This window comes from Conger conger, chromosome 2, assembly GCF_963514075.1.
Source record: "Conger conger chromosome 2, fConCon1.1, whole genome shotgun sequence".
NCBI lineage: Eukaryota > Metazoa > Chordata > Actinopteri > Anguilliformes > Congridae > Conger > Conger conger.
In genome coordinates this window covers 55391490-55411019 of record NC_083761.1, presented here as the reverse complement: position 1 = coordinate 55411019, position 19530 = coordinate 55391490, and the positions used below count along the sequence as shown (strand labels likewise).

At 43.2% G+C, this 19530-nt stretch overlaps 1 protein-coding gene across 1 annotated transcript; it reads right to left on the bottom strand.

Annotated features, from left to right (window-relative positions):
- Positions 1–70: 70 nt before the first annotated feature.
- Positions 71–17272, bottom strand: LOC133116675 (general transcription factor 3C polypeptide 1). The gene is made up of 37 exons (XM_061226522.1): positions 16847–17272; positions 16420–16638; positions 16139–16315; positions 15711–15854; positions 15333–15429; positions 15108–15231; positions 14865–15023; positions 14517–14632; positions 14020–14374; positions 12611–12780; positions 12370–12497; positions 12122–12275; positions 11876–11979; positions 11061–11212; positions 10570–10854; positions 10339–10484; positions 10127–10224; positions 9910–10006; positions 9560–9737; positions 8992–9118; positions 8765–8900; positions 8575–8659; positions 8159–8326; positions 7893–8050; positions 6865–7007; positions 6514–6595; positions 6034–6146; positions 5853–5912; positions 5667–5760; positions 5158–5330; positions 4267–4563; positions 3665–3909; positions 2865–3154; positions 2112–2574; positions 1068–1092; positions 663–855; positions 71–430 (listed from the first exon to the last, which is right to left on the bottom strand). The coding sequence occupies exons 1-37, from the start codon at positions 17065–17067 to the stop codon at positions 212–214; spliced, it is 6195 nt and encodes a 2064-aa protein (XP_061082506.1). The 5' UTR covers positions 17068–17272; the 3' UTR covers positions 71–211.
- Positions 17273–19530: the final 2258 nt, after the last annotated feature.

Genomic DNA, 19530 nt, shown 5'->3' with positions numbered 1-19530 from the left:
AATACAGCATTACAAATAAGGAAATGGAGAAAATAGGGACACAGTAAATTGCATTTGCTACATTCAACACTTTAAATTTTACAATTCCTGTTTATTGAGTTTAAGATTGATAACACATTACAGACACATACAAACATACAAAACAAAAATAATTAGTCTATGGAATTTTAAATGAAATTTTAAAAGCACGCAATTTGCCCTGATGCTGGTCTCAGGAGTGTATGAACGGGACCCACTTGTTCCAGTTGGGCTCATGAGGGAAGACTTTGCTTAGCCTCAGGCAGCCGTCCACCGTGGGCTCATAGAACGTGACGTCTCTGAACTTCACCCCATCTTCCTTTGGCTCGGAGGCACGCAAAGGAGAAAAGAGGGTTGCCCGGGGCCGTCCTTTAAGGACCTTCTTCTGCACACACCCGATCTCCTCCAGACCCTGGACAAGGAGCGGCGCAGAAGGCTTTTAAGTGCTAAAGTCTCGGGAGAAAAAGACCAAACGGACCCTACACAAGGCAGACTGATCTTCAAAACAAAGTCAGAGCAGGTAGAAACTAAAATGGAAACATAAAAGCCGAGTGAGAACTCGCAGTTATCAAACGCCTCCAAGAATCATCTCCACATACGCTGACTGAGAAAGCAGAACAGAGCAGGAGCAGGAGCAGGCATACCTGTAGAAGGTCCAGAATGACCACAGGCTGCAGGACACCATTGTAGTGGTCTATCAGCACCGACTCAGGGAGGCCAGGCTTGGACATGATGTGGAAGAGCAGCGACTCCAGCATGCCCTTGCACACAGGCCTGTTCAAGCTCCCGTCTACAACGCGCCAGGGACGGCTGATGAAGCTCACCTTCTCAAACACGCTGCAGTGACAGGGGGAACAGCCGCAGCTGAGAACAGCGGGGCGACAGAACACACAGCAGCACATACGGTACCATCTGGAACAAGGTACCACTGGAGCATGTAAAGGTGTCGGAAGGAGACCGGGTGAACACTCTGTTCACACACATCTGGCTGAACGTTTTCTGCTCATGAATAAAGATACTTTCTTATCAAAGAGAACAGGAATGTTTACCTTCCAGGAGGGCTGCCATCTCTATCTGCAAAAACAAAGGGGAAAACAAGGGTGAACATCTGGTCATAACTGAGTGGGAACAACTGGGAATGAGTGATTTACTACATTTACATTTGGGCAATTAGCAGACTTGGCAGAATTAGCAGTCTTATCCAACGCGAATTAGTGTACATAAGTGCATCTACAATGATTTGGGCAACCAAGTCATTAGGGTCACAACCAATAGTTGCTAATAAATTAGAAGTTATAACTACATACAGCTGAAACATAAGAGCTTTACTAGATGAAAGAGGGAGAGAGTGTAATCCTTCATGTAGCAAATGGGTTTGAGGACATAATTTTAGATTAAGCATAGGAGAGCCTAGTAATGCCATTAAATAATATTCATTAGGTGAGCCATCTAAACGGGAGTCTTCTCACGCTGAAACAGAAGATATTTCCAATCGCTTATTTTTCAGCCCCTTGTCCTATTCTTGTGTCCTTTCCTTGCTCCCAGCTCCACCCATTGGGGTAGGCAAGGAAAGGAAGCCAGAGAAGAAGGCAAAGATGGGGGGAAATTGAGAAAATAGAAATTAGGCAAATTTATATTCCTTCATTTGTCAGTTCGAAGCAACATCAGTTACAGATACGTGGCAGATGGGGAGAGGTGGACACACAGGTTGATCATTTGCACATCAGGTATTTTGAAAAAATAGTGCAAAGGAATGTGCTCGAGTTTTCTTGTTCAATCGCCTCTTAGCTCCTGGCTCCTTGAAGCAACATTTAACGGATTGGAATTTCCTTAAAGATGGAGGACCTCAAACGATTTCTGGGTCAGGCAAGGAACAAGGAGAAAGGAGGTGAAAAATAAGTGATTGGAATGAGCCCCTGCACTCACACCAGGAGTCTTCTTGAAGCAGAAGATAGCCAGCGACTCTGCTGTGCCGACTGTGGTGAGCAGCTCACTCCACCACTGGGAGGCCAGTTTTCTTATTGTCACTCCAATAACAAAATGTCCCATCTGAATCTAGCACTGCACAGACCAGGAGAAAGCACATACAGTACCTTTAGTCTGAGGGTGCAGTGGATGCGTGCTCTCACTGGACTGAGCAAGAGAAGCACTGGCGGGAGATGACACATTGCCGCCCGGCCCCTCTTTTCCCTCTCCTTTAGCAGCCTCCTCCACCGGAGTCTCTGCATCTGACTTGGGCCCTGTAGACTGTTCAGAGAGATCCCTTCCCTCTGCTGCATGACTGCTCGCTGGCTCAGCTTTACCGTGCAATTCCGACTCCTCTTCATTCTCAATTGTCAAGGTAGGCCTCTTACTTGGGGGCACCTGCTGCTCCTCCCCCTCTTGTGGCAAACTCCTCTTCCTGGGTGTCGCCTTTTGTGAGGGGAGGTCCTCGCTCTTGGCAGCCATTCTCTCGGGGGTGTGGATGTGCACTAGCCAGGGCTCAGCATATTTAACAGCCACCATGCGCACAGAGTTTCCTCCGACCTCCAGGACCTCCTCCAGGTTCACTAGATCCTGTGCAGAAATACAACATTGAGGCGAGTAATTGAAAATGACCAAAGCTACCAACAGACAAAACCTGCAAACTCATGCCTCCAAAAGACTTCTAACAATATCCCTGTATCCACAAAACGTAAGTAAAGTAGTTTAAAATGCAACCAAGGCCAACTGTACATTCAGGCAAAACTAGAGTAAACGCAGAAAAGGTCTTCTCAGCCTACATGTGTAAACCACTCATGCCCTCTTGCTTCCTGTAGGTAGCAGGTAGGAGAGTGGTTCCCTACCCTCCCCTATACAGTCCTCACCCGCAGGTACTGATGGAAGGTTCTGGTCCTGCCGTCCTGCACCTCCATAAGGGCAGAGAAGTCCTGGCTGAGCTCCAGCCTGTCGCAGCCGAAGGAGTGGGTGGCTTCAATGGCGCTGTGGATGTCGAGAGCGGCCTGCAGGTCCTCTGCGCTGTAGCCGTACTGGTCCACACATCGGTTGCTGAAGCGCTCTAGGCAGCCAGAGTCGCTGCTGAGCCTCATTAGGTGGGTCAAACGACTGGGCAGACAGGCTTCCCCTTGCAGCTCGCTATCTATGAAGCTACTGTCCCCTGCAGCGATGACAAAACACCATTAAAAAAAAGGTGTTTCTCAGTCCTTCTCACCAACCCAAGCATTTACCAAGCAACCTGTGAGAGTCATTTAAGGGCCCACACGCATCAGCATTCTCCACCTGGTTTTAGTATCTAAAACAGCCACAAAATGTTTGCAAAGAGCAGCGCTGTAGTATTTTGAAAAGTCTCAAACCCCTACCCCTCTGTCTCTTGTGATCTCTTGTGATGAGCTCTTTGTGTTAACTTTTAGCAATGTCATCCAATAATTTTGCAAAAAGATGCATTATGTCACGTGGGAAATCGTTTTACAAACAGCTCAGAAAAATAGCAGTTAGTCCCTAAAATATGCATACTTCTACCAAAATTGCTATGATTTTACTTGGATCAGTATGGAACAAAAACAGAAAGCTCCAGGATGGCATGAAAAGTTCAAAAACAAAAAATATGCAAAATTTGCTTTCTATAAATGTGTGACAGGAGTGGACAGCATGGTAGCGTGGGACTCACAGTCAGCTCTGAAGATGGAGTGGGCAGGCGTGTCACGCAGCTTCACCCTGATGGTGCAGGAGTTGACCACCACGTTGTCGTTGGGGTTGAGGTTGCGCATGCTGACGATTCCCGGGGCGGAGTAGCCCCGCATCAGCAGGTAGTTGGTGTGGGAGGCCTGACGAGCCTTCACCTCAAACTTCTTCTTCCCTTCGCCCTCCTCCATGTCATCGTCCTCATCGTCTTCCACCGCGTCCTTTCCGGCACTGAGATAAAACGCAACCTCAACTCCTGATCATACGACTGTTGGTTATACCTTCACATAAGACTCAAAATTCTAAAGAAGAACCACAGGTTCCTCAGTGGCTCAGTCAGGTAAGGCACACACCAAGAGCACAGGCTTCAGCTGCAGAGCTCACTGCATGTGTACGGAATGAGAATGTTCCCACTGACAAACTAAGGCCCAGATAGAAGCATGCAGGATTAGACATGCATTATGGATAATACGCATTTGTATGCTTCATTTATTCATAGGATTCAGATACAAATCTATTGAGAAAATATACAGTTTATACGGATTAAATATTCATGCAGTGCTGGGATGTGCACATGTCCTCAGTTACCTCTTCAGTGCCTCATTTTCCACCAAGGTGCTGTCCACCACCACAATCTGCTCAGGGATGGACAGCTCCACGTAGAGCAGGCCCATCATGATCAGGCTCATCCCGGTCACACAGGCACCCCCAGGGGCGTCCAGGGGGAAGGGAATCATGTCCGATTCGGGCTCCGGCTCGGACTCGATCATATGGTTCCGGAAGATAAACGTGTTGGGCCGGTCCTCCCTCCCGCAGCTCCGTAGGGCCTCCAGGAACTCGTAGGACTCTGTGCAGACGGTGTTAGGGATGCGCCACGTGAAGCACCTGGGCAAGGGCGGGGGTAGGGTCCGGGGCAGGGGCAGGGGCAGAGACAAGACGAGAGTTGGTCAAACATCCCATTGGATCACTTGCCTCAGTCCTAGGAGACCCACCCATCCTCATCAACACCCTTTCATTTTTTAAGCATGTTGCCCGTCTTTGACCATGTACAGCAGAGCTGCCCAATCCTCTTCCTGGAGATATACCGTACTGTAGGTTTTCATTTCAACCCTAATTTGGCAAACCTGATTCAAATAAACAGCAGCTCAGTGATATCTCTAGCTGCTAAATGAGGTGTACTTTAAGTTTGGAATGAAAACCCACAGGACAGTAGATCTCCAGCTTTGAGCAACCCTGATGTACAGCAACAGATCAAAAGCTAATTTAAGTTTGGATCCTTAATTTCAGAACAAGTCATGGTTTATTTTTGTATTATGCCTCAAACAACATATAGGATTTCAAGTTGGAAACTGTGAGAATTCTGGAACGTTCCGAGTCAGTGAAAAGGATTGGAATTTGGACAACATTAAATATTCAACTTATAAGTATTTATAACCTAGAAATGTGTATAGGAAGCTAAGAAACACAAATAATGCCCACCTGTAGTAGGTCTGAGACAGCTGGTAGGACATGGGTAAAAAAGGCAGTGCCCGGCACTTCTTGGGCCCAAAAACTTTGTGAACGCGGCGACGATTCACAAGGCCTCGCTTCTGACACTTCATAAAGGCCTGGAACAGATTCTGCTCCTTGTACCTGCTGTATATATGGAAGGTCTGATGACGGAAAGTGAGAGTGAGAGGTAAATGTATGTGTTTGACAGGACAGTGAAACAAAGTGGAATGTACAATTAACAGTGACAACAATACAATAAGTACAACATGAAAACACCAATGAAAAAGCCGGTACAGTGGTCACATATATGGTGCTCAATGAGAGCCTTAAACTTTCCTAGCCTTTTGCAATGCATTCCAGGATAAAGGAGCATTATGGGAAAAGACCCCATTTCCTCATCTCAGTTCCCACCTTTGGTACACTATTTCAAAAATGACTGTGACTATACGTTATACGTTGGGAACCAATAATACACCGGCATGTTGTCAGCCAATTACCTGAAAGGAGCGACAGCTCCTCATCTGAACGGGGGACAGCACCAGGGTGCTCTGGATCAAGTTATTGAGCACCAGGGAATGGATGTCTTCAGTGCTGCAATTAAAAGATTGGCTTTGTCAAGACCATGTTACTGAAGGGGGAAAGCGCCCTTTCTGAAAAGCGCACATCACTGTACATTGTATTACCTCTTGAGCTGGTCCTTCATGATCTTATTTGAGTCCTCTCCAATGGCATAGACCTTGAACCTGTGAAGTGACCACAGCACCAATGCTGATGTAGAAAACTTGTACAATTGCGCAATTCTTCAACAAACTTTTACCTTCCATCACATCTCCCCAAGCCCGTACATTAACACCTTCTGAATACCTTCTGAAAAGCTCCTGTTTGGTGTTGGGGATTTCAAAAGAACAGTCCCCTGAAGCGGCACTGAACTTCTGCCTCAGGGCTGTGACAAACTCCTTGAACTCAGAGGCACACACCTAAAATGTAGATTAGTCTCTCAACAACAGCCAAGACAGAATACAAGACATCACTGGTTGAAAATGAGCTCATTCCCTCCCATCAGATGAGAATCTTTTAAAAAGGACTTTAGCACCAGAGATTCATTCATTGGGGCAGCAGCACAGAAACAATAAGACTTTTCAGGTTAATACTGTTCATGATACCCTCAATACAAAAGGCTATAGATTTGTGTGCATTCCATTTCATGTGGGTTTTGAGGTTAAGAATATTAGTTGAGCTTTAACAAACAAAGAAAACCATGCAGAAATGGGGTCAGAAACAGATTCATTCATTAATCACGCGCAACCCAATCCCCATTAAAGCACATCCGTTTGCCAGTCCTACCTCTGAGTCCTCGTAGTTTTGGCACCTGTTCTGAAATTCCTCAACAAGGGATTTATCTTGGTACACCTCTGCCAGGCATATTCTACAGGCAAAAAGTAAACCAGGAGATAAAAATATTAAAACGGGATTTGTTCGTTATCAGACCAGATGGTGCTGGCTGCCTTTGTAAAGAGGGAAAACATTTCTGAAATTGAAATGTTAAAAACAATAAAGCTCCACTTGCACAGATGGGTGTCCTCCTGAGATGAAGCTTTGCTGTAGGAATTAAAAGCCAGCAACTCCATAAAATATTTCACAAAAACATGGGTGACCAGACTGGATTACAACACAGCCAAAAGTCACACGACCCACTTGAAGTTGAGGAAGGTCTGAGGGTTCTTCATGATGTAGCGGGAACGCCGGCCCACCGACAGGGATGTCTTGTCTAGAGATTCCTCAAACTGAGCATGGAGGAGGTCTCGCACCACTTGCCAGGGAACAAAGGGCTTCTTAATCTGTACGACAGAGCAACAAACAGACATACAGGTGAAGCGGTGGGCCCTTCAGCGAACCATTCTTGGCTCACAGTAGCTTCACCTGACTGTATGTCTTTGGTATCATTTACAGTGAAGTCCGTAAGTATTTGGGCAAAAGGACAACTTCTGTCCTTTTGGCTCTACTCCAGCACATTGTATTTGAAATGAAACCAAATCAGGAATTATAGCCCTTTTTATACATTCCCTCCCGATTGACAATTTTGGGCACAAAAATAATTGGACAAATTCATATAATCATAGTTTAATTGACATTTTTTTATACTTGGTTATATGTTGCATGCCATGACTAACTGATGTCTGTGAACCAACAACCTCATCAGAGTCTGGATATCTAATTTTCAGGATGCCCAACAAGCGATACTAAACCTTTTTGCATTTGAATGGATCTCAACAGGAATTGGGGGTGGGACTGTCAATTATGCTGACACAGAACAGAACACATTTCTTGGCTAAATGGCTATAAGTCATCAAGGGTCCAAGGTATCAAATGAGCCTCAAACCATCATGCTGTTGTCAGATATGCAGCAGATATGGATGGATCACTTCAAGGGTTATTCCTCCTGAATAATTTTCCCACTGGGTTCAGTAGGTCAATTATTCAGGAGACAACCCTTGAAGAGATCCATATCTTACAGATCCAATACAAAAAGTCTTTTAGGGGCATCTTTATTTGGGTCTTCATAGTGCATCCTGTAACTGAGTTTTAAAATCCGGTGAATAAAGGACTAGTTAAAACAAGCAAGTGACTTAACCAGGCCACTTACAAATAAATACCCCATACAAATATCTAAGTTTACACAGCCAATCATGGAAGCACCATCTTCAGTGTCTGAAGCGGCTCACCTTGCGATTGAGAAAGTGACTAGCAACACGGCACAGCATCAGAAGACTGTCCTCCTGCAGGGTCCAAGTCACTCGTTGTCGAGTCATCCTCTTGAGGGCAGAGAGATCAGCTTCGTCGTGGAAAGGAGTGCGTGGTCGTTTGTTTGGAGGGTTCACCACTACGAAACCAAGTGACAGTGTGATAAACAGCTTTGCCTGCCTGCTGAGTCCAAAAGCCTGTTTTTTGCCTTATTTTTATTTTATTAGTTTTGGCTGCAACTGCTCACCTTTTTTCTTCTTCGTAGCCTGTTTCACAGACTCCTTCTTTTGCCTCTTGCGCTTTTGTTTCTTCCCACCCACAACACGCAAGTTCCTACTGCTGGACTCTGTAGTGATTTGGACCTCTTCCTCCATCACTGGCAACTGGAGGCCCATACTGTTTTTCATTTTAGTTGCTAAGAGGAACAGAGAAATAGACATATAAACGTTAATCAGTAACATGTACACACAGACAAAGATTACAAAGCTCTACAAAGTTTCACAGAAATGTCACACATACATAGCTCAGATTCACAAAACAAAGAAATCACAATCAATCAAACGCAATTCAAAGCTCATATATCCATGCCAGACACAGTCAGTAAGATACACTCACAGCCTCACTGCACATTATAAATTCTTTAAATTAGGGGAAGCTCCTTACAACAAGGCACAGACAGAGGCAATGGATGCTTGGACAGGAGATTGTTCAGTCTGAGGGTAGGGTTACTCTCAAAAGAGCTGTCAGCCTGGAACAGAGCACAGGAGATATAGTGAACACACAAATAAGTACCTGTGTATTTTGTGTGAGTGAATGCGGGTTATGCGATCGAGGGGCTAGTTGTGACACTGACCTTTCTGTGTCTGGAGAGGAGGTAGCTTGTCCAGATCCAGTTTCGCTTCAAGTGGCTGTAGAAGGAGGAGTCCATTCCCCCCGCTCCCTTACCGTCCCCGGGAATCACCCCATCGTCCGTCACCTCGGCCCTGCCCCTGTTTAGGATGCACCCAAAACCCACCCATCAGCATCCACACTCTCCTGTTACTCCACTCCACTGTAAGCCCACACGCAGGCCCGACTCACTTCAATGTGTACGCCACCCGCAAGTACTTCTCGTTCGGCCGCATGTGCTCCACGGCAGGTTCCGCTTCATCCTCCTCCACTGAACCGGCACTGGCCTGACCCCTCCTGCGCGGACCTCGTATCAGACCTGGAGGCATGCGACAATCTGCAGTGACTGCTCCGAGGATTTCAAAAACCACAGCTGGAAAATGTGTGTATATATGGTGCTGACCACCAGGTGGCGGTAAAGCTCATACAACAAAAAAAATGCCCCGGCCAAGTGCGGCTGCCTACTCAGTGAACAATATGAAGTGGTATCACACATTTCACTGAAATGGGGCTGCCCAATCCTGTTCCTGGAGATCTACACTCCTGAAGGTTTGATTCAACTAATTAGCAGGTCAACAAGATCTCTAGCCGTTGAATGAGGTGTGGATTGTTACGGTTGGAGGGAAAAGGTCCAGGAACAGGGCTGGGCAGCCGTGCACTAAAAATACCTTAAATGCATTTATGAAATCACTTCCAAGATTGGTTGAATTTGTAAATGAAAGGATATAGAACCTAAACTTAAAAGACTTGAAGAAAGTACCTAAAGGGGTGTTGAGGCAGACACACTGCAGGTCAAACCAGTAGTTCTCCACATCTTGTAGGGTGTCAAAGGTGTAACTGCGACGCTCAAAAGGCCGGCTTGACACAGCTATATTATAGTGAGGCTCACAAGTGGTGGTGTCCACAATAGTGGCTTTCTTCCTCAGATAGACAAAGATCTGGGAAAGGTTAACACAGCGATACATGTAGTGTAACAGTGACACCAGGCATAACATCATCAATCTTAATTCTGTACTCTATAATGCCCTGGCAGTTACATTTGCAATCCTTTTATCTGTTCATATGTCTTTATTTGATCATTTACATGAATTAATTCCAAAGAAAATCTACCTGATCTTTGTCCTGGAACTTTTCAAATGGTCCAAACTGCATGAGTCCCATGTAGCACAAACGTTGCATACACTCATGAAAGCTAAATATGTACTTCCTGTAACACACAAACCATTGGACGGTAAGGATTTAATAGACAGTTATTTTTCAATGTTAATTGCAGAATTACCTATTAGAACAGTGCAGTAAAAGAGGAGCATTATCTGAAACTGTGTACCTTTTGTATAAGAGCTGCATCTTAAGCTTCCCTGGTAGGTGTCTAATGGGATAGTGCTGCTTCACAGGGTCATTCAGATATGCTTCCAGACCATCGACCTGGTTCAACCAGACACATTACAACATAGTACAGCAACATTGTAACAACATCTTTAAGACATAGTACAGCCTTTTCCAGTGTGCATGAATGCACATATGCAAAAGAGCAGACACCTGGTAGCTGACTTGGATGATCTTGACGAAGAGAGAAAGAGGCAACGAGAGCAGCATGTCGCTGGTGAGGGCCCAGCCATAGCTGAACTCCCTGTGCAGGGGCGTTGGGGGAATGAACCTTCTCCATGACAATTCGTCCACATACACTAAAAGAGACACAAAATGGTCCCCATGTTTTTTACCACTTGTATCCAAAGGTATTTAAAGGAATGACCGGGCATTTGATTTTACCTTTCAATTGATCGTCATCGGTCTCATTGTCCACTCGGTCCTTGTCACCCGCCATCCCTGTGGAGGATTTCCCTTTAGCCTGACTGGATGACTCAGATTCTGCACTCTGATTGGCTGATTCACTCTGTCCAGGCTCTGCTCCTTCTTCCTCAGCACTTGAGCCCTTGTCCTCAGCAGGGGCCCTCCTCATGGAATGGCCATAGATGAGGTACCACAGGAACATGTGCACCAGCCTAAGGCGAGGTACTTTAGGCTGAAATCCACGGGATCGACCAAGGCCTGGAACTACACACAAAAATAATTGGTTTTGGAAAAATCCATTTTCAGAAACCATCACTTGAGATCGTTTGCAAATTGCACTTCAAAATTAAATCTTCCCAACATTTTCTCTTCTAGCTACAGAAACAAAGCATTTCGAGAACTGCCAATTTGTTCACACAGTACTTTTGGAGGATGCATAGAATGTGCCAACACAGTACACAGTACAGTACCAATAGAAGGCTTGAAGTCTTTCAGCTGCTTTGCTCGAGCTTTTTCGGATTTGCTCACTGCCATCTTGGAGGGACTGGCCCCCTTCACTTTGCCCCCGGTATCGTCCCCTTTTTGCTGCTCTGCCTCCCCATCGGCTTGAAGCACTTTCGCCCTGTTAAGAGAGACGGCACAGCACAGTCAGACTTTCTGGCCTCCATCGCAATCTCTGCTGCTGCTGGAAACTACTGATGGCAGATTGTAGCTTCAAGTACCCATGGCCAGTGCCCCCTTGAAGAAGATTATTATTTTATTTTATCTCTTTGAGACTCACCTGGATAAAAAAGAAAAAATATAACTGGTTTCAAATTAAAATACCTATTTCCAACTTTTTTTCCACTCGGTTTCCATGTTAGCACATTGTGTTGGCTTCACATAAAGACCTACCACTGTCAAAGTGAAGAAATACACCTTACAGCAACTCTGAAGTTGTCTTATTTGCACAAGATCATGTGTATTTGAAATACATGTGTGGGAAAAAAATTGTAAAAATGACGTTTTACTGTTGGAACTGCTGAACACAAGTATCCTTCCATCTTCCGCGGGTTAGTGCACCCAGGGCTGGACTGGGAAAATCATTCAGGCAGGGAAATATAGCATGAAATATAGCCCCAGTCAGGCCAGGCAGGGAATCCCCCACCAGGAAAATTTTAGTTACAAAGACAATGATCATTTATATGTCGAAAAAAAGGTATATTTCCCAAAATGCTGGTGTATTCCTTTAATGTATCAACGATAAACATAAAGCTACCTTCATCACCGGTGAAATTCCTCTCACCTGTTCACTGAATAGGAACTTGAGAGGCGGAATCTTATTTGTTCAATAGCACTTTTCACCAAGGGGTCATCGGGAGTTATAGACGGATGGACCACCAACTCCACCTGAAAAGAAAAGGTAAAATGAAGTCAAGTTGTTTTTAGTCGAAAACTGAAGCTCAGTAAGAATCCTCAATAAAAGCTATATTGCCAAAGTATAGGCACTGCCATTTATAAACATTTTTCTCGCAGGCCTCAGTGCTGGTACCTTTTTGCTGACGCCATCCTGTATAACAGTGGTGCAAAACAGTCTGAGCATTCCCTCTTTGGAGAGGCTTTTCAGTAGCCTCAGAATGGATTTCTTGCAGCATTTGGTGGACACCCCATCCTGCTTTTCCTCGTCCATGATCATCCTCTGCAGCCTGGCCACAGGAGACAGTCGGCAGCAAAAATTCAAATTATAAACAGAAACCAAACAATACCGCATTCCCAAGCCGCACAGCAAACACAACTCACGAGTACAGGTTGTCAATGAGTTTGACGCTGCGGATTGTTTCAATAATGAGATTCTTGCGTTTCAGCAGCCTGTACGTCTGATGGGGCTTCTGGATTCGTTTGGCACTCCCCTTAAGAGGCCTTGACTCCTGGGGACAGAAGTGGGCTTGCATGAAAGACTCGGAGAGGCCAACACAGTCAGTAACATCTGTTAGTCGACACAAAAATGAAACAGAAAAAATAATAATTAAATTAAAAGAACCTTTTGAGGGACGACTTCTTCAACGATCATCATACAGGAGTCGTTATTGGCGGGCCCACTGCTGCAGGCGCTCTGGCTGCTGCTGGAGTCCAGACTCATGTCCAGATTCTGCACCACCTGCGTGCTCATGCATCCACGCACTCTCCTAGGGGTCAATGCTTTGGAGAGAACTGTGCAACAGAAAACATTATTGGAACATGCCAACAGAAGCAAAATACATCCAGCCTCACGGAGATGATATGCATGGTAAATACGGAATCAATCTACTACACATAGGACATGGCTGCCTGCTAAACAATATAGGGTAATTCTGTGAAAAATCGACCAAGGTGTGGTGGGTTACCACTCCAATTTTGCTCAAACTTTGTGCAAATGTTCTTTATATATTCAATAGAGAACATGCAAAAAATGTGCTGCTTTGGATTAGAGATATTGTCTCTTAAAATAGGGGGGGGGGGGGCTGGCACCCAAAAATGCAAGTGGAAGACGGAGTTTGTGTTGGAATTAAACCTAATATCTTTGGCATTAAATCAGGGAAAAACCTGAAGACGTGTATGCTTCATTCAGATTATGGACTCAAATTTTCATAATACTGCTCAGAAGAAATTAAGGTCATTTAAAAATGCTAAATTGTGCCACTTTAGATAATTTATTGCAAAATTAAACTTATTATAATAGAAAAATGAAAATGAAACTTTGTGTACTCCAAAAGGAATAATAGGCCTACTAATGTACAAAATATTTAGTTGTAACTGCTAAGTTTACGCATGTTTTATGAGTTCAAAGAGAACCTTAATTCACAATAAAACATACTTTGATGGCTTCCTACATCATTGCCATTTGTACATATATCTTTATATATCTCAATCTTTTGTACAAATATAGGCCTATTATACCTTTTGAAGTACATAGTTACATTTTTATCAGAAACTTTCCAATTACTTGGTTGGACAGGCAACACTTTTTGGTCATTTTCTGGCCAGACCCATCTTTGGCATTGTATATTTTTTGAATGAATGATCTGTTTGACTTCATTTTGCTTGTGGCTGTTCTGAACCAAAATATCTACAAGTCTTAGAAGTTTGGAAGTCATACACCAAGTGGTGCTGATGGAGTAAGCCATCAGATATTTAAAATAAATTGCTCTGTGGCATGATTTAGCATTTTTGAATGACCACAACTTTTTTTCTGAGCAGTATTATGGAAATTGGAGAACATGTGCCAGCGTACACGTCTTCAAGTTTTTCCCTGCTTTAATGCCAAAGATACGAGGCACAAATCGACACAAACACAAATTTCCACTCGCAAATGTTTTTTTTGGGGGGTTTTTTCCTTGCAAAGAGGCACATTTTTTCCATGTTCTCTATTGAAAAAATGAAGAATGAAGTAACTCTACAGCGTGCACTCACTCTTTGCAGACTGCTGGGTGGAAAAGTTGAGCTTGGTTTGTTTTAATGGGGTCTGCAGGGAGGATGTGTCTTTGACAGTTTTTTTGGAATTTTTCGCAGGTCTTTTAGAGGAACTGCCTTTCGATGGAGGCTGCCGGCGCTTTGATGTCTCCTGCTCTTCCTGTGCCAACGACATATCCTCCGCGGGCGGCGACAGCGCCACCTCCACCTCGCACACATCCGCCGCGTCGCCCGTCCTCAGCTGCTCGCTCCGCGCCTTCTCCTTCACAAACTGCCGGTTCAAGTCGCTCTGCTCCACGTATATCTTGCTAATGAACTTGGTGGTTCTCTGACGGCCCTGGTCCTCCATGAAGCCCTTTGGTGAAGACAGGTACTGCTTTGAACCAATCACTTCCTAGTTCTTCCCACACTTCCCATGTTTTCTGTCAGAGGAATCATTAGGAAAAAGCAGGCTAAGCTCGACACAGAGGCTTTGTCTGAATACAAATATACCCTACCTTGATCATTTTGTTTCGTTCCAGAAGTCGGCATATCATGCGTCCTTCAAGTTTCCCCACATTCATGCGCATTCTGAGAGTAGACTGGGAAATACCTTTTGTTCCACTGCTTACAACTGTCAATTGAAAGACGTGGATTTAATCAGAGAAATTAGTACAGATCATTGAGTTTTGACATCAATTGTGCTTCCAAGCACAATTCATCACATTACAACTACAAAAAACATTTTACAATTACACAGCTGTTTTCCTATATGACTAGCAGTGCAATTAGACCGCTATTTCTCATCATCTTAATATTATTACTTCACACAGCTTTTCCATGTAAACGTAAGGGTCTGGACGCACCTATTTCATAGGCCTGCATCAGTATGTCTCGCTCTTTGATAGGACCCTCTGAGTGAGGCAGGTTCCTATAACCGTCCTCTTCATCGTTTTCATCTTCATCCTCCTCCTTCTTTCCATACTCTCTCAAAAGTTTGAGGCACCTCACCATGATATCGGTTCCTGCAGAACAGATACATGACAATTGCTAGGCGAGCATGCTTTATGTTGACAGGCTTCAGACCTGTGGCCCTATGCGAGAGCTACCTCTCTTTGTTTTGCATGGTCCTGCGGCAGGGTTCAGCTCCTCCAGTGGAAGAGACACAATCTGGACCAGCTTGGCCGCCATCATATACTGGTACACGCGCTTGAATGTCCGTTCACTCACAGACTGGAAAAGAGATGGAACTGCATTGTGTACTTTCAATTTCCATCATAAAACATATTTCCTCCACAGGCGCTAATCTGAGTCAAAGTTGAAGAACATCTTACCAGCTGCTCTCGCAGTTTGATCATCACACACATTTGTCTTGGGGTGGCAGCCAATAAGTTGGAGGTTTTCTCCATCAGGATGTCATACTTGCTCCTCCTAAAATATTGTTAAAAACACAATGCCACATTTTAGAGCTCCGCTGACAAGATGCTTTGATTCATTATTATTGTGTTCATAAATGATACATTCAAGAATTGAAATGACATTCAATTTGACGTATTCACCAATTAAAACATCCACCTTCAAACAGTGCCTATTATTAAAAAATTTCACTTATTATCAGTAGTACTAGTATGTTCTTGTGTCCACATATTTCATAAGATGAAGGGTTTAACTGCAGTTTTATTAGACACATCAACAGGCTAAGACGATTTCACCTGTCCACGTGGAATCTCTTGAGGAGGATGAGGATGGAATATTGTTGGCCACCAGTGGCCACTCGGATTACATGAGATTGGAGGGTAATCAGATCGTTCCTGTCCAGCGACCTCCTAAGATAGTGCATTTTCCCAGGGTCTGTTCTGACAGATTTAAATATAAACAAACAAGGTCATACATGACATACATTTAACTGAAAGGATTTTTCCAATGCTCTCAGAGGGGTAAAGGGTATAAGATATCTGGTGGGAATTGTATTAATTAGATTGATAAATTCAATGAGTTATTGGGTAGAAAGGGACCTCTCAGCACTATTGCCGAGAAACATGTCATGCTTTTACCGTTTTCACAAGGAAATATAAAAATAAAACGATGGCGGCATGACATTGGGTTAATATTGATAAAAGAAGCAAAATTGGGTCTGTACTTGAAGACTCTGCTGTGAAGATCTCTTTGGAGCTCTCCCTGCCATCTTGCTCTGCCCAGTCGCTCCAAGATGCAGTATGAATGGTCTGACAATTTAAGGTCAGGATCCCCTTCAGAACCAATCAAAGCCCTGAAACGGACCCTTTGAGATGCTACTAGAACAAGTTTCACTCCCCATCTGCATAACGTTGAGGAAGAAAAAAACACCAAGGTTAGAATTAGAATACATTTTAATTAACTGTCTAACACAATGACGTGTTTTAACGAGCAGTGGTGTCTTACTTATCAATGGCATCTTCAAGAGATTGGCATGGTTTAAAGTCAATAGTCCTGACTTGACTGGTAATATGTTTACGTTCTTCAAAATACTGACAAGATCCTTGTATCCCGTCTTCGTTTTCCTGAATAACTTTGACAGGGTACGGGTCTTCTTGTATGTCTTGAGACGGCGATGCCCGCCGAATCTCCTGTATTCCAGTTTCTGGGTCGATCTCTGAAAACCTATAAAGGCATATCTATGATATCATACAACCGCCATAACAAGCTTAGGACTTATCTAACGTCAGCCGACTCGACAGAAAGGGAAACTGGCTAGCAGAAACAAATAAATAGGCCGAAAGCGAATGGTACATGGCTATCGGTTAGCAAACTTAATGTAGCTGTAACTTAAGTGTAGTTAACAGAGCTTCGACTTCAGGCTCAGACTTACCGGTCAAATAATATGAGTTGTGCCCTTTCCCTCGGCAATTCGTATAATTCGATGTCTGGATCACACACCAATGATTTCCAAAGAAACTCCTTTGTAGAAGGGTCTAGCTTTAAAGGAAACTTGGGATGTCTGTCCTCAAGACGGATCCAGAGAGAAGAGATTGTTATCCCATCCAAACCTTCCAAAGCAACTTCATCAATAAGCATTTGGAGAGCATCCATCGCCAAACATATGTTGCTCAGGCTTTCACAAAGCCTGTGGTTTAGCACAGATATCAAAAAATACCATACACAAAGCGTCCGATTTTACTGTAAACAGATTATCAACAAAATCATACAAGTCACTGCTTAAACCAACATTACACATTGGACGAACGTTGTTTTTAAGCTAGCTAGCTTACAACAGCTTGCTACAACATGACACTTATAGCGCTTGTGACGTTCTTCACATTTGACCTTCGGCATTTCACCTACGTCATTCATGTTTTCAGGAGTTCGTGCCTTCTACAGTCAATGAAATATTATATTATATTAGAAATGGCTCACTATTCACTAACTAGTGGCCGTCAGCCATCTTGTTCAAGTCTCGGAATCAGAAATTCAATTTTATTCACATTTTGAGGGCACTACAAATATCCCACAATGCACCGTAACATCTAGTGAACCATGGTCATTAGAATTGTGGGTACGAACCACAATGCTTTGCGACCTATATTTCCCCTAACTTTATTATAGACAAACATTTTTCAGTCTCATTTTAAGCTGTGAGAGACGATGGGGTGGTCCGGGTGAAATTCAAATGAAAGAAAAGCTCTTCTGGGTTTTGCCAACTGCCGTAATATAACCAAATATAGATACTACCATGTATTCATTATTTAATAAACCCTGTTCGCCCAGTAAGTGGCACTATTTGTTAGCTAGCTAAAACGCTATAATGCCTTGTAGTTGGCATTGACGTTATTTGTAACGAACGAATAGCTTACATGAAGTCAATAGACTAAAAGCGCCAACGATATTCTTCTAAACGCGTGTTCTGTTCGTTTCTGCTCATTGTCTTGTTTACTCGTTGAAAAAATGTTTTAAAAAATAAAAATTTTCGTCAAAATAAAAATGTTAATTACAAATCGAACGCCGCAGGATTAAATGAGCTGCATCTTGACTGGGCATTGCAAGATAAAAATTTGGTTTAATATCTAGTGTGGAATAAAGTTTTAAGAACCGGTTATATGATATATTTACTAATGGTTTTGTAGCGGCGCGTAGCCTACGTAATGACGCTGTTCGATTGCAAAAGACGTCTGCTGTCCGCAGTTTATTGATATATTGATATTCACTAGTTAGGTAGTTTTATTGGTTTTTAAATTTCTTTTAACAATTAAAAATCTTTTTTCTTTTTTAAAACACACTCAATAACGCAAATAAATCCTTTAAACAAACACTTAAACCAAAGAAAACAAAAGACTTCAAAATGAATGAGAAATATTCCCTAGTTAGGGATTAGTAATTGGTGAATAACGAGCCATTTCGGACACAGCCTATATGGGTTCGTGGCAGTGAACCATAGTGCATAGAAGAGTATAAAGCATTACGGTTGCCTGTCAGCGCAAAATCACTGATCTAGGTTACGTTGATAATGAATTAATGAAAATATTAACGCCATTTTATTATATCGTAGAGTTGTGACAGCATGCACGAAATTACTAAGAAACAGACACTGATATCAGAGGATGACAATGAAATTTAGCAACACAATAAATTTAGCAACCAATAAGTTAAAAGTGGTGCCGAGAGTGACAAGTAATTGGAAATTACCAGAGAGAAAGGGTATAATGCAGTATTTAATCAAAGCTAACTTGTTTTCGAGCTAGCTCTCAAAATCGTAACGTTCTTGAATATTCATGTTAAATATATTGATATCAACTTATGTCCATAAAACTTGGCTAGGGATCTACAACGTAGCACCCTGTAAAATGACTTCCCTTGTACCATGTGATTCTTGGCAATTCACCTTCAACATCTTTGTTTCATTAGCGGTTCGCAGTCATCAGGGAATTATGGGTATTCCCCACTCTATTGTGTAGCAGCGACTCCATCTGGCTGATCGCCTGGTTTCTAGGAGTCTTCTGAATACATGCAGGTGGATTTGTGTCGCCTAGTACTCATGTAATAGTTTGGTTGCTCTCAGTGTGGATTCAGTGGAGTTCAGGAGCCTTAGAAATGGCTTTGTTAACCTTTCCAGATTTTGTAACCCTGTCCAGACTGATATCTTGATATTTTTTTCTCATTACTTCTGGAATTACATTTATTTCTCCTAACATCGTGGCATAGTGTGCTTCTAGAGATTTTGTGGTGACTACTTCACTCTGATGGTAAGGTTTAATCTGAGAGAAGTTTCGATTCAACATGGCCAGCTGCAATCAAGCCTGGCTGTGCTCACTCAGTGGAATCAAATCAATTAAATTGTGTTAACTGGTCGAGTAACTAAGGAGGCGTTTACTTTTTCCGCATGGGTGTTTGATAACTTTGCTGAATGTAATTATTAAAAAAAAAAAAACCTATATCCAATATTACATTTTGTCTAAAGATCTGAAACCATTCAATAAGACAAATATGCAATAAGAGGAAAATGGGCAGATAATGTTTCCATCACACTGCACAATAAGAACCATTAGAACACAAAAGCCA